The sequence below is a fragment of the Trematomus bernacchii genome, unplaced genomic scaffold, assembly GCF_902827165.1.
Source record: "Trematomus bernacchii unplaced genomic scaffold, fTreBer1.1, whole genome shotgun sequence".
Taxonomy (NCBI): Eukaryota; Metazoa; Chordata; class Actinopteri; order Perciformes; family Nototheniidae; genus Trematomus; species Trematomus bernacchii.
The window spans coordinates 7,381,653-7,397,714 of NW_022987869.1; the positions used below are offsets into that span (position 1 = coordinate 7,381,653).

Below are 16,062 nucleotides of genomic sequence, written 5' to 3' on the forward strand. Positions count from 1 at the left end.
ATGGTTATATAGTCTGTGTTGGGGTCTACCAGGGACCATGATGGTTATATAGTCTGTGTTGTGGTCTACCAGGGACCATGATGGTTATATAGTCTGTGTAGGGGTCTACCAGGGACCATGATGGTTGTATAGTCTGTGTTGGGGTCTACCAGGGACCATGATGGTTATATAGTCTGTGTAGGGGTCTACCAGGGACCATGATGGTTGTATAGTCTGTGTTGGGGTCTACCAGGGACCATGATGGTTATATAGTCTGTGTAGGGGTCTACCAGGGACCATGATGGTTGTATAGTCTGTGTAGGGGTCTACCAGGGACCATGATGGTTATATAGTCTGTGTTGTGGTCTACCATGGACCATGATGGTTATATAGTCTGTGTTGGGGTCTACCAGGGACCATGATGGTTATATAGTCTGTGTTGTGGTCTACCAGGGACCATGATGGTTATATAGTCTGTGTAGGGGTCTACCAGGGACCATGATGGTTATATAGTCTGTGTTGGGGTCTACCAGGGACCATGATGGTTATATAGTCTGTGTAGGGGTCTACCAGGGACCATGATGGTTATATAGTCTGTGTTGGGGTCTACCATGGACCATGATGGTTATATAGTCTGTGTTGGGGTCTACCATGGACCATGATGGTTATATAGTCTGTGTAGGGGTCTACCAGGGACCATGATGGTTATATAGTCTGTGTAGGGGTCTACCAGGGACCATGATGGTTATATAGTCTGTGTTGTGGTCTACCAGGGACCATGATGGTTGTATAGTCTGTGTTGTGGTCTACCAGGGACCATGATGGTTATATAGTCTGTGTTGGGGTCTACCAGGGACCATGATGGTTATATAGTCTGTGTTGTGGTCTACCAGGGACCATGATGGTTATATAGTCTGTGTTGTGGTCTACCAGGGACCATGATGGTTATATAGTCTGTGTTGTGGTCTACCAGGGACCATGATGGTTATATAGTCTGTGTAGGGGTCTACCAGGGACCATGATGGTTGTATAGTCTGTGTTGGGGTCTACCAGGGACCATGATGGTTATATAGTCTGTGTAGGGGTCTACCAGGGACCATGATGGTTGTATAGTCTGTGTTGGGGTCTACCAGGGACCATGATGGTTATATAGTCTGTGTAGGGGTCTACCAGGGACCATGATGGTTGTATAGTCTGTGTTGGGGTCTACCAGGGACCATGATGGTTATATAGTCTGTGTAGGGGTCTACCAGGGACCATGATGGTTGTATAGTCTGTGTAGGGGTCTACCAGGGACCATGATGGTTGTATAGTCTGTGTCGGGGTCTACCATGGACCATGATGGTTGTATAGTCTGTGTTGGGGTCTACCAGGGACCATGATGGTTGTATAGTCTGTGTTGGGGTCTACCAGGGACCATGATGGTTGTATAGTCTGACCGCTGCTCAGTATTTATTGGTTATATGATAAGAAAGTCCTTGAAACATATCCGCAGTATTTCTATCTGCCATGTAAATCAGTTCCTGTTGATGCAATATTCATAACCATGACAGCTATAGATGAAATATGTCAACAGAAAAACAAGCATTGTATATGATTCAAAGACTCTAAAGATCAACAGCCGGGACACTAAAGTTCACTATCAAATATCATATATGAACGCTACGGTGTAATGTCATCAACCCTTTGTAACGGACGTTCTTCTGAAGGGATGTCCTCTATCTGTGATGTCATCCTGAGCTCAGTCAGCTCTCCTCTGCTCAGTGACTCTCTGACTCTGTTGTGAAACACATGCACTCAAGGATTACTCCAAAGGAAGTCTCGGAAACAGCTATTCTTTCCCTGCGAAGGTAAACTCTCCGACTAAAGGAACAATCTCCAAGAAGTGGAAAAAGTAGCTCCTGTGAAGGTACGTGTGTAACAGTTTCTCAGCATGCAGACTGTGATTGCTGTTGGAACACTCGTAAGGTACTCAGAAAAGGGAAGTGTTCATTTGTGAATGTCTTTTTGAACTGTTTATGCTTATGTGGACATAAGTCCTTGATATATATTTGTATCTGAAAGGTCTCAATGGGACCACCTGCTTAAATAAAGGTTTAATACAAAAATCTCTAAAAAACATTAACAAATATGACATTCTAATAATATATACACTTTCAAACATATGAAACAACCAGGTACAGTACAACCGAAAGCTTCTATGTACTCACTTGCTCACAAAGTATCATGATATATTGCTTTTTAATGTATTTAATGCTATAAGCTACAGCAAATCCACATGGCAGCTCCCCTCTTAATAAAAGCAAGGTGCAGCTCATAATGAGAACATTCCACAATAGATTGTGATTGAGAGGGACTTGTATTTCTTAAGTAATTCAATATAATAACATTCAAAGCATACCTCTGTCGATTGTTACTGCTTTTAATATTTTTGGTTATTATTTTGATATTTTCTTTACCACCATTAGAACTGTTCCACCGACTGTCAACATATCAATCGCTTGACATTTGTATTATCATTTAGATGTTCTACTTCTCATGGGGCATGCTTTTACTGCATTTGCCACGGTAATGTCTTTTGGCTAAACCTTGGTTCAACTTGCTCAACGTGCTTAATAAGCATGCAGGAAGGAAGCTGTGGGGAACAGAGGAAGCTAAAGGTCACATCTGTAACCCCTAATATCCAAAAAGGGGTGACCTGCCTTTTAAAATTAAAGACCCGGGTTTGGATACATAGTTTTACTGACAGTTTTGTTTTCATGACTTATGAATTTAACATAAATGCAACATGTGAAGTATTGTTTTCTTGTACAGCTCAAGTTATAATACATTTAGTTTTCTCAGTTACAAACTACTACTGTCTGCGTTCCTCAGAACATCCACGATGGAACGAAACTGCGTCATGTCTCTCCTGGTCTTTTGCACCCTCAATAAGGTATCTTAACTGCGCCATATGTCACCTGTGCATGCTTGTTTTGCATTCTTTGCAGCTTCACCATTGACTTTTATATAATTCATTCAGTTTTAAAGGTTGAATTAGTAGTGTATTTGATGTATTTGGGCAATGCATTGTTGACATTAGAGGATAGATGATCCCCTGTGGATCCACACCAAGTCAACTGCTTCCATACATTCCATACTTGTCATTTGAAATGCATTATTTGTATTGATTAATATTTAAACCCCCCTGATGCAGTCATTAAAGGGACGCTCCATTGATTCTGTGTATTGCCCTTCCATAAAGTTGAGTAACTTGTGAGAGAATAGAAGCTGAGATATACACACTTTATACTAATATTAAAAGGTTAACCTTGACCTTACACTTCCCATGATGCAACTTGGGATAGATGTTAGTTTCCCAAGTGGCCCCGAAGACATTTTCTCCTACTTGAGAATCTGGATTTGCAATGGAATGATCTAGGGGGTGAGATTAAATAAGTTATAATTCTTCTCACTCCTTTTCGAACACTAGATGTGGGACTGTTTATGTTGCTAATGCTGCTGTTGTTGTTGTTGTAAATGTCACTTTGTTTTGTGTTCTCTTACATGACTATGCACTGCAACATTTTTTGTTTTTTGTAATTATTTATTTTACTTGTTCGAAATAAAATGTATCAATCAATCAATCAATCTAAATTGTGTATTTTATCCACATAAATCATCATGTGTTGGTGCTGGCTGGAGAGTTGCACACTAATCTCTACAAGTGTGCATCTGTGTGTGTTTCCAATTGTGTCGACAGCTGCTTGTGGTGGCGACCCCTGAAGATGACCTGCTGGAGCATCTGGAACACCGGGCGACACGGAACCAAATCGCCACGGCCCAGTACGAGTGTTTCCAGAGGATGGTACAAGATTCCCACCGCAGAGCCAAATCAATAGGTGAGAGATCAGATCCTAGGACTGATTTTGACCTCCCATATTTAGTCACTCTAACATATCAGTGTGTGTCTTTTGTTGTGAGCAGGCCCAGTGTGCAACACCACGTGGGATGGGTGGCTGTGCTGGGATGAAACTGAAGCCGGACCAACAGAGCAGAGCTGTCCGGACTACTATAAAGATTTTGATCCTCGTGGTACAGTTATATGACTAACTTAAAAAACTTTTTTTTTGTATAGTTAACCTGTTTAGCCCTGAGCCTGTTTTTCAGGTCTCAGGCTCGAAAATGACATTCCCAGAACAAATGACCATATCTTCCCTTCCAAAAGGGTTAAATTAATAATCTTTTTTCTCAAAGTAATAATAAACCTGTGAGTTGGATGTAGAAAAGTCAGAATCAATATAGATGTTTTTTATTTTAAAGAAAATTTAGATTTTACATAGTAAAAAACTGTAAATGATAGTGTCCGTCCAAAAATTATTGTGTACTTATAGTGAAAACTACCCTTGGATGAAGGTAAGGTAGACTAAAAGCTTTAGGAATCCAAAGTACAACATATAATAAGTACCCTGTATCAAGATTGATGCAAAACAAGTGACATTTGACCTTTTTAGAGAGATTTAGCAAAAAGAAACCACTTCTGGGGTCATTTGTGTGGATTTTCCATATCTCTGGCCCCCCTTGGTCGATTTTGATGGTTGACACCTCTTTCTGACCGTTAGAGCCAATAGAATCGAAGGGGGAGTCCCCCACACACACTCATTGTGAAGAGAAAAGGTGGGGGCTTCGCGCATGTAATTTTCCATCAGAGTGAACCTATCTCTAGCTTTGACATCTGGAAACGGAAAACCAGTTTTAATGCTTATGGATTATCAGAAATAATTTCAAAGGGACAGAGACACATTGGATTAACCTATGGATTAACTTCAGCAGCGTTTTTATCGTTTTAATGCCATTGAAGACCACTTTGGAGAGACTACAGAGCCAAGGTAAAAATGTTAGCATTTTTAGCTACCTAGCGTCACCTGTTTTGATGTCTGTTTTTGCTTATAACGTCGCCATTTCGTATAATTCAGTGATAATGTAGGTGTCCAACGATTCTGTGTCACCTCACGATGTGAAACGATGTCATGGATGTGGAGAAGAGATAAATAATAAGGTTTTGTGAGTGATTTTCGGTGCAGTAAGGTGTCGCTCGTTGCTAATTCAGAGGCTCAGTGTTAGCATTGTGGGTTTTATTTTGAAAAAAAAAAAAAAGATCAGTTAGATGAGTTTCTTCCCGTTACATGGATATAAAACATTCATAGTTTATTAAATGAACATGCCCTCAGACACTGTTTCCTGCAAGATGTTGCGGCAGTGCCCCGGTACCGGGGTCTCTCTGGCTTAACAGGTTAAAGGTCACCTATTATGCAAAATGCACTTTTTTATGTCTTTTATACATAAATATGTGTCACCGGTGTGTAAGGAGAGTCCCAAAGTGTCAGAAAATACAACCCTCTCTCACCGCTTGCATGCGGACGCTCCAAAGGGGCGTGGCCAGCAGCAGCTCGGTTACATTTAAAGGGCCAGACCCAGAATCAGCACTTTAGTAACAGGGCTGAAACAGAGGGGTATGAGGCATGGCTACAATGGGTGATCTGTTTGGTATTTTGAGCTAAACACTTCAAAGAGATGTTTTTTATATATCTGAGACCTATAATATATGCCTGCAAATATCATAATAGGAGACCTTTAAGTTGAGGCTGTCAAAAAAGGACGTTTACCTATTAATGGAAAAATAATAACTTTATTCCCATTTTTTTAAAGTGCATTCTCACTGTTTTTAAGAATAATCTCTAGTCTTTAGATGGTGAAGCTCTTCGGCTATCCTTCTGATTTTGGTTGAAAAAATGTGACCTTTACTCCTTTTCTAAGATGAATATCAATGCCACTCTTATGTCCTTTAGCTTAGCATAAAACAGACAGGATGGCAGGGGCAAACAGCCAATCTTTACATCTCATCTAATTTCCTATTATATTTAATTTGCTTAATCCGAACACAAACATAAATGCAATTTTGTTGTTGCAAATGTGTTCACAGCAATGGCCTCCAAAGTGTGCTCAGAAACGGGCGAGTGGGGACGCCACCCCGAGAGCAACAGGACGTGGACCAACTTCACAATCTGCCATGCCAACACCACGCATCACGGGAGAGTAAGGAGGAATAAAGACATTATACTTATTATATAAAGCAGCTTTTACTATTAAGATGTATTTATTCTTTGTTTTCTTGCAGGCGGCAATGACTCATTTCTACCTTGTTATGATTGGTCACGGCCTGTCGCTGGTGTCACTGCTCATATCGTTAGGAATATTCTTCCATTTTAAGTAAGTATTATATTGTGCTAATGTTTTAAAGGTCACCTATTATGCAAAATCCCATTTGTCATGTCTTTCATTCATAAATATGTGTCCCCTCTGTGTAAAGAGATTCTGAAAGTTTCAGGAAAAAAGATTCTCTCTTTTTGTCCTGATCCATACCTTATCACCTGAATCTCCTCCTAGAGTACTTTTCCCAGGAATAGTTCCGATAGTTCCTGGGATTTTGCGTTCACACCAAAAAGATCTGGAACTAGAACTTTTGCGAACCTTTTCACCCCTTGTTAGTGCCTGCTAGAGAGGTGGTACTTTCCTGGGGAGGAAAAGGTTCCAATTTCTGATTGGCTGGGCGAATTGCAAACCACGCCCCGTAAAACTCGGAAAAGTTTTGTGAAGCCGCCATTGTATTTGCTGGCATTAGCATTATTAGCATTAGCCCAGCGCACCAACGGAGAGAGACTAACTTATGGCAACACAAAAGAAAACATGGGAGCGGTGGAGATGAGGAGGTGTCGGCGCTTCTGGCGATTTACTCTGAAGGCTTCCGTAGAAGCCAGTCCCCAACTCCGGGGACTTCCAGCCGGGGACTTCGGGTGGCAGTATACGCCGTGATTTGCGGCCTGCCAGTAAACCCAAAACAGAAGAATAAGAAGTGACGTCAGCGGCTTCATTTGCCTAATCCTCCCTCAGGGACTTATTCCGGTGTGAACGCCATCTGTACTTAGTTCATGAGAACTAAAGAGTTCTGATGAACTAAGTACGGCAAAGTACTTGGTGTGAAAGCGCCTATTGTGTTATTTTTAACCAAATATCTCTCAGAGGGGCGTTGCCAGCAGCAGCTCATTAGCATTTAAAGCAACAGACACAGAATCAGCACTTTTGAAACAGGGCTGAAACAGAGGGGATTATGGGATGCTAAAATGCACAATCTGTTTGGTATTTCGAGCCAAACACTTCAGAGACATGTTTTGTATATAACTGAGAACTATAATATATTGATGAAAAAGAGTATAATAGGGGACCTTTAATGAGAGTTTTTGAGTTGTAGGCTTCAGATAAATACTGTAACTTATCAAAAGGCAGCCAGGTTTGATTGGACACGATTGCCAGAAAGCATCAAATGTGTAGTCAGCTTTTAGATTCTCCTAAATGTAAGTATCTCTTAACATTTCTTATGGATAATTTATCAACATTTACATCCGCTGCCCTCAGGAGTCTGAGCTGCCAGAGGATAACACTCCACAAAAACCTCTTCCTCTCATTCGTGCTGAACTCCATCATCACTGTTGTCTGGCTTACAACCGTGGTAAAGAAACAGGGACACACGTACAACGATTCTGTGAGTGATCCCACTTTCTAAATCCTACCAAAATTGTTTTAAATCATTGAAAACATGAAGACTGATTTTTATTTCCCCTTCTAGGTATGCTGCAAGCTGCTCATGTTCATCCACCTGTACCTGCTGAGCTGTAACTACTTCTGGATGCTGTGTGAGGGCATCTACCTCCACACCCTGATCGTGGTTGCGGTGTTTGCAGAAAAACAACACCTCGTGTGGTACTACCTGCTAGGCTGGGGTACGTAAAAACACAGAGAGATTTACTCAACCACTCAACTTAAGTACAATGTTGTACTTTGATTCATGATGTGAAATGTAATCAACTCTTAAATCAGACTTTAGTTACACCTGGAGAAATTCACAAGCTGCAGTATACAAAGTCATTCAAACTAGCTGCACCATCTTTACCAACTTTGATGCTTTTTAATGCATCAATCATTATAAAACATATCATATTTATTATTCTGGAATGGACCAATCTGCACAATGACTACTTTTGCTTTTGGTACTTTAACTATATTTTGATGCAAATACTTTTCTACATTTACTTGAGTAACATTTTGAATGCAGGACCTTTACTTGTAACAGAGTACTCTGTGGTACTTCTACTTTGACTTAAGTTACAGATCTGAATACTTCTACTTTGACTTAAGTACAAGATCTTAGTACTTCTCCCACCTCTGCGTAAAGACATATGTATGCACGGTTACTGTCAAATGGCTCCCTGAACATCTGGTGTTGTGTGCTCATTGAAACTCCCAACCCAAAAGCCTTTTAGCGTTTTTTGGAGTTAGTTTTTTGATGGTGGTAAATTGTGGATGATTTTCTCTAAACGAAAGAACATGAGGAATATATTACGGGTCTTTAAACATCATAACCCCAAACAAGCTTGTCAATTGTACTTACATCTTGTGTATTGCATCCAGACATCTAGCATAACAAATACAAAACAAAATGCTCAACCAAATGCGTCAAATCAATCCAATAAAGTTCATCAAAAAGAAACAGTTGTTGAAACTCACGTTGGGTTTCTTTTCCTGCAGTGTGGAAACAAGGAACTTACAGGCCTGAGGGGCGGAGCTTTATAGGCTTTAGTGAGGGGAGTGGTCTGTACTTGATTGACAGTCCAGGTGGTGATGCAGGTCAGGAGGATTGCCATAAATGTTCTCGTTGCATTCTGCAGGTTTTCCACTCGTGCCGACGGTGATACATTCGATAGCGCGCTACTCCTTCTACAACGACAAGTGAGTCTTTTAAATTATGATGACCATTTCGAAATAAATCATAAAGTTGTGTGTTTTATGATAATGTGATGTATGCTTTTGCAGATGTTGGGTCAGCTCAGATACCTCCTTGCTGTACATTATCCATGGCCCCATCTGTGCAGCATTGGTGGTAAGAAATCCTAATTTACTGATCCACTAAAGACTTACTTCTGCCAAGACTGTTACACAGGCATTCTGGTTGTAACGACTTTTGGTTTCCAGGTGAATCTTTTCTTCCTGCTGAACATCGTTCGGGTTCTTATCACAAAGCTGAGAGTGACGCATCAGGCCGAGTCCAGCCTCTACATGCGGGCGGTGAGAGCAACACTCATCCTCATCCCCCTCCTCGGCATCCAGTTCGTGCTGCTCCCCTACAAGCCCCAAGATCACTGGGTCTCTGAGATCTACCTGTACGTCATGGAGATCCTCATGCACTACCAGGTAATTGTGCCAATAAAAATCACTAGTGCATTATATAACAATCCATGCTCTTGTTGCATAACTGTCCAACGGCAATATCCTCAATAATACTATTGTTAAAAGTGACCTTTCTAGAATAAGAGCATGAATATGTGGTTTAAGGGATCTTGTGTATTTTTGCAGGGTCTCTTGGTTTCTACAATTTTCTGCTTCTTCAACGGAGAGGTGAGTATTGAGCTTGATTCAGCATTACATTTGTCCGATGCTGTGTAACATTTGTTGTGTTTATATCACATACACAAGCTTGAAATGGAATATAAAAGAGGAGATGACCTCCGTGACCTTAAAGGTCACCTATTATGCTATATTTGAACAATATATTATAGGGCCATATCTTTACAAAACATGTATTTGAAGTGTTTTGCTCAAAATACCAAACAGATCACCCATTGTAGCATGCCTCATACCCCTTTATTTCAGCCATGTTACTAAAGTGCTGGTTCTGTGTCTGGCCCTTTAAATGTAACCAAGCTGCTGCTGGCCACGCCCCTTTGGAGCATGCAATCATTGAGCTCTGTGAAGAGAAGGCTGTCTACTCAGCAGAAACTCAGCTAAACGCTGCCATGATTAAAAGCCATATTATGTTCCAAACCACATCAAGGATTATTTCTGAAACAGTATGGAGCTCAAACGCTTTCTCTCCCGCGGGTTTACCACAACCTTTTATATCTGGCTTCTTTACGCATATTCTCTCCAGTACAGGTTAGCTCTGATTGTTAGCTATGCTTGCTAATGTAAACACAGACCATATTACTTCCAAAACACGTTGCACATCGTTTCTGATACAGCGACGTTTCTGATAGGGGACGATAAGGCCGTGGGCGTAAAGCCAGCCCACATTTTTTGTAATGTCGTCATGACCGCAGCAAATCTGGATCAGCTCCGTTGTACCCCCGTTTTTAGAGATGTGGGTACGGAGGAAAAGAGAGAGGGTTGTATTTTCGGACACTTTCTGAGTCTGCTTACACACCGGGGACACATATTTATTTAAAAAGACATCAAAAAGTGCATTTTGCATAATAGGTGACCTTTAATACTGGCTACATGCCTAGATGGACGCTTCAATGATGGATATGAATGCACCAAAAATGCATTATAGATGGTCTTTGCTTAATGTTTTCCTAAAGATAAAATCGAATGTGAATAGTGCAATCTTTGACCGCCTTCTTCTGCGCCTCTTCCTGCAGGTTCAGAGCGTTCTGCGGAGGAATTGGAACCAGCAGCGGATGCAGTTTTCCGGCACGTTTGCCAACGCCGACTTCTTCCGCTCGGCCTCCTACGTGGCGTCGTCGCTCACAGAGGTCCACCGCTGCTACAGCATCGAGAGCCACACCGAGCACATGAACGGAAAGAGCTACTCAGACATCTTCAGATCGGACAGCCCTTTCGTGTGAAGGAGACACGTGAGACACCGTTTCGTTGACCTCTACCACGATGTTACCAAGATTGGCGTCTTCTTGGAGTGTTACTACTGTTCATGGGAGATGAATACAAACTTTGTGGTTGTTTTTAAATCTCTCAGCCAGAAAAACTAAAAAATGTTTACCCTTTTTCACAAATATTACCAAAACAGAAGGACACCATACAAATATTCAAAGGACCCATTGCCGGACAAAAGGAAGACCCCCTGAATCTAACGGTGTCACTGCATTAACTTAAGGATTTAATGCTTTTTTCCATCGTGTGGATTAACTTGAAGATACCATTTTAAAATGGGTGGTTGGTGCTGTGGAAAGGTGATGCACGAAAACCCTGTTTTCACAACTCATCTCTTGATAGCAAGAGTTAGCAGGAGCTAGCATAATGGCGCACTGGAAATAGCAAAAAATAAGTTGGAAAGGGAAACTTAATGCCAATCAGTCAAGAAAAGTAAAATAAGTAGCATGCTTTTTGTTGTTAGACTATACAGAACTACACCAAAAAGTACAAACGCAAAAATAGAGCAAATAATTAGCTTGCTAGCTAAATGTCATTCCTGCTTTTTAACTACTTTTAATTAAATGCATGCAACTCAGAGTTTTCTATTTATGTATAAGGTCTTAGAAGATAAGTCAGGCTCACTGTTCCTGCCTAATATCTGATGAAGAAAATGTCTTGTGTTCTCTATGAATATGACATATGGAGGCACAAAATATGAAGCCTTTAGTGAACTGTTTATACTTAGTCAGCTAAGAACACATCATTGTACAGTACTTATGTTATGTTTGTCCACAGACTGCAACTGGTTAATCACTGTAGTGAGAAAGAATTCAGCAGGAACTGACATGTTGATTGACTGATAAGATAAAGTTAGTCACCTTCAGTAAAATACAATGTTACTTTCCTGTCGAGTGAAGAGCTGCTGGTTTCAGCCTTTCAAAACAGGAAATACACTTTTTCACTTCCTTGACGAGGTTTGGATGAGAAGATCAAAACCACTCTGACTGATGTCTGTTCAGTAAGAATGTGCTTAGCTTAGCTTAGCATAAAGAGCGGAAACTAAACCTTTAAATCTGAAGCACTGAATATTTTATAATGCTAAAAAACGAGTTACTATAATGTACTATAATGATTTAGAACAATTTCAAAGCTTTGAGGGGTCTGAAAGTCTGGAAAAGCGCTGTATAAATGACGTCCATTTCACATTGAGTATGCTTTGTTAGCTTAGCATAGCATAAAGAGAAAGCGATTTCTTCAAAAAAACACACGTAAAAAGAATATAGCTTGGGTTTTCTACGCACAGAATCTCAATAATAATAGGGCTTGTATTAACATAGGCAACTTTGAAAGGAGAAGGACATATATTATCTAAAATATTCTAAATAAATCGTTTGAATCACAGATGTGTGTTTTCCCATGCACACAATCATTCTACTCATTTCATGTTGTAACATAGTTCTGTCAATAAATGCTTGTTAATACTGGAGAAATAATGCTGTAAATAAAAACAAGCTGTTTTAAACTGAGATTCAGAAACAAAGAGTCACTGCCTTTGTTTTTCCTCCCTTAATGTCTTCATAGACAAATGAAATAAAAGATCTAACTGTTTTCTTTCCCACATCATTTAATTGAGGGTGGGATTTCCTTGTGTGACCTTAGAAAACGTTACCCACTCAAATGAATATTGTTTCCAGACAAAGCAGGGCGTGCTGCTGTCTGTTCCTCGTCCAGAATCCTTTATGCGACCAGGTGCAATTAGGAAGTCCCAGAGGAAAAGGGCTATATGTATTCTTTCACTGCACCGTTTATCAAATGCAAAAGAGACGCTGCAAAAGCACTTAGCGTGCCACTTTCATTGTGTCTGTCTGCGGAGCCACCATGATCAAAAGCATGTGTGTGAGGGTTTGTCATTGTAGGGGATATTTACAAGCTATATTGCATGCTTTTCATGATCTCAGTCCCAAAGGATCCCGTGTGCAGAACACTAAACATGTGTCATGTTTACAATACAACTTTTAGCATGCATCCTGTAACACCATATATGAAAGATGGTGACCTGTGTGGTTCCTTTAGAATGATAGAAATCCACATGTAACAGATCTCAAGATGTTGCTGTTGTTTACCTATCACAACACCAGTCCCACCCCCCTTTTTATTTACCTCAGTGGAAATCAGAGCAGTGGATGTATTGCAGGCTTCCTGTTTCTAAGAATACATTTCCATTGAACTGTTGGTCTGTCGGCTCTTGCGTGCTGGTAGCAAACACTTCCTCAGTCTCATGACTAACTTGTTTACTGCTTTCACTTCCGCATGCTTCCACTGAATCCTAAAGCCTTTAGCCGATGTTTTGGATGTATTTCCATCATGCTACATTCTAGGTATTTCTCAGGGACATTTCCACAGGAAAGGACTAAATGGAGCCACATGAACATGTAGACAAACCCACACCAAAGCTGCACAAGAAATTGTAGAAAACAACCGCGTAAATCAATTTGCTTTAATTTGGCTGACGAACTTTTTTTGGAGTAATTTTCCCTTGAGTATCCAACAAAAAGTGACTCAATATTACATGTACCATTCCTGAGGAGCTCAGTCTGTCCCAAAGCAGAAATATACACAAGGATTTCGTTTTTGTGTGACAGTGTTAAACATTTCAATTTCACACTTTCTTCTGCAATTTTAAATCGTGTTGCAGAACAGAAGGTACAAATCAGTGTGTATGTATAAGGACTTCATTAAAGACTATATTACATTTAGTATACAGCATAAATATGGGGTTAAGATTAGATTTTGGGACATTCAAAGGTCATTTCCAAATTATAATAAAGCATCTTACCAAACACCTTTTAATGCACAAGATATGATTCATTTCACCTTTCCAGCAACAGCAGAAGTGGTATTCTAGGAATGCAAAGAGCCAAATAACAACCAGTAAACCCTTCAGAAACAGATCATACGTAGAGAAGGTCAATACATCATGACATGGTTTGATTACATGGAGGTTTGTGGGAAGTGCTGCACATCGCTTACAAAAAATAAGAAAATTAACATTAAATCTTCATTAGTTAATCATAAAGTTAAACACAGATCCTTTTCGAAGGAAGAATGACTACACTTTCCAGTAAATCCCGTTAATTAAAACATTTACATTTCAGAAAACAATGCTCTGCCACACACATACTCATAGCGCGATGAGACCACTTGAGCATGGGGATGTCTCACTCTGGAGAACAATGGAAGGAGTTCTTGGCCGTGGTGGAGGGTGTGGAGGGCGTCCAGTACAGGGGTTAGGGTGAGCAATGTGGCCCGGCTGTGTGATGTGACCCGGGTCTGGGTGGGACCGCAGGAAGTCTGCCGCTCGCTGCACGGCCCGTTCAGAGCGCCGCGGCGGGGTCAGGACTGATCCGAGTGATGTCAACACTTGGACGTCTGGTAGCTTCACTGCTGTGGTGTTTCTGGAGGGGCGTCATGATCAGAAGAATTCATCGGGTGGATGGTTCAATTCCACCATAGTGTTCTTTCATTTTCTTTCTGGCAGCTGTGGGCCAGATGTCACCACCTTTCAACCCAGATGCATTCATATTGAAAGAAACAGAAAGAAGCCTCAGTTTGATATCATCAGAGATTTTAAAGGGTCTTCTATTTTAGCATCATTTCGATTGTTTGGGCTGCATAACCCTTCCAGATCTCACTTGTTTGCAACATTATTATTGACGAACCAAGGAGAAATAGTTTAAATAAATCATTAACATTTAAAGAACTGATTTGATCTTTTAAAGTGTCTCATATTACAGGATCATTTCTGGTGTGCACTGTCTCAGCAATTGACTTTTTTGCAACTTTTATCGTAGTGCCGGTGGAAAAAAAGTCGGCAAACACATATCAATTTAAGTTTTAATGAAGTTACATCTTTTAAAATGTTTTCCTTTGTTTGATGCGGGTCTATTAGGTATAATACATATACTTATTATCCACAAGGCCAGGTGTGAAAGGGACCAGATAGCCATGGGGAACTGTAAGTATTCTCCTTTCTTTTATTTTTCCAGGACATCTAAGACATCCCGCCCTTCCACCCGTCAGACATTTCTCAAACAATAAACTTATAACAGTGTTAAAGAGCCCAGTTCCTACCGCGTGGGGGGGGGGCTCTGCTCTCGTCTTCAGCAGCCTGATGCCAACAGGAACTCCCTCGCTCCTCTCCCAGTTTCCTGCCATTGTTCTCCCCCCCCCCACACACACACCCCCCCCCCCCTGCCACCAGGCACATGCTCCTCCCAGGATCTGGGAAAGGTGGGATGTTAAAGCGGCCCACTTCCCTTATGAGGAAGTGTGTGGGAATCTGATTTAATTTAACTTTTGGATATGGACATTTGTAGAAAAAATACAAATCATTTTACATGCAAGTGGCTATGCATTCTTGAGAATTTACAACACACTCCCTCAATGCACTGCTTACTTTAATAAAAGGTGAACAATGTTAATACTTTCCCATAATTCCATGCTTTCAGCCCTTGCAGGCCTCTAGTGGTTCTCATGATTCTTTAAGTGTTTGGAGGGGCGTCAGTGAGGTGGGGTTGGAGGGGGCACAGGAAGGAAAGGAGTAGCTGGGAAATCTCATGGAGGCTCCTCGGCGAACAAGAGACACCCCAGCCAGGATCTGGGCGTCGCTGCCAAATCGTATCGGGGTCGTAGACTCCAACGGTCAACGTTTGTGTGAAGCAGAATCACTTCACGTTGACTCAGATTAACGCCGAACTAGAATCAAACTCCATCAGGCTTTCAAACAGATTTCACGGTTGGAAAGTGAGGGGAGATAGAGGAGTGAGGGTCTTATCTAACTGGTCACGTCCCTAGAAAATGTGTGCATTGTCTTGTGACAAATCATTTGCAAAACCAGCGACCGCTTCGCTGCCAAACTAAGATGGCTGCAGCCTCTTATGTATATTGTTTGATGTAAAAAAGCAACATAAATCCCACAGTGACATTATTAATAGTATAAAATAACAGCAGTATGGTTCATCTTAGCCGTGACATTCTGCAGTCACCTGAGACATATTGAAATCATTGAAATGGACTTCCAGTGAAAAGCGTGGTTAAGGTCTGAAGTGTGTAAATCTGTTCATTAGGGTTAGGGTTAGGGTTAGGCACAGTTCAGATTCCTTCAACCTGCTCCACTTCAATCTTTCCTAATGTTTCAGGCTAAAAATGAAAATAGCGGGCCCTGGCTAAAAATGAGCGGCTCACAGATGTGGAGCGAGGCTGCAGGAAACGGTGAGAGTGTCACGTCTTTCAGCGAGCGCAGAGAGGAGAGGTCGACCCAGGAACATGTGCTGCCTGAAC

The 16,062-nt window shown here is 41.1% G+C and overlaps 1 protein-coding gene across 1 annotated transcript; it reads left to right on the forward strand.

Annotated features, from left to right (window-relative positions):
* Positions 1 to 1,754: 1,754 nt before the first annotated feature.
* Positions 1,755 to 12,250, forward strand: LOC117469346 (calcitonin gene-related peptide type 1 receptor-like). Its single transcript, XM_034113778.1, has 13 exons — positions 1,755 to 1,888; positions 2,854 to 2,914; positions 3,722 to 3,860; positions 3,946 to 4,053; positions 5,942 to 6,054; positions 6,137 to 6,228; positions 7,432 to 7,558; positions 7,643 to 7,796; positions 8,742 to 8,802; positions 8,887 to 8,953; positions 9,046 to 9,264; positions 9,427 to 9,468; positions 10,491 to 12,250. The coding sequence occupies exons 2-13, from the start codon at positions 2,864 to 2,866 to the stop codon at positions 10,695 to 10,697; spliced, it is 1,380 nt and encodes a 459-aa protein (XP_033969669.1). The 5' UTR covers positions 1,755 to 1,888; positions 2,854 to 2,863; the 3' UTR covers positions 10,698 to 12,250.
* Positions 12,251 to 16,062: the final 3,812 nt, after the last annotated feature.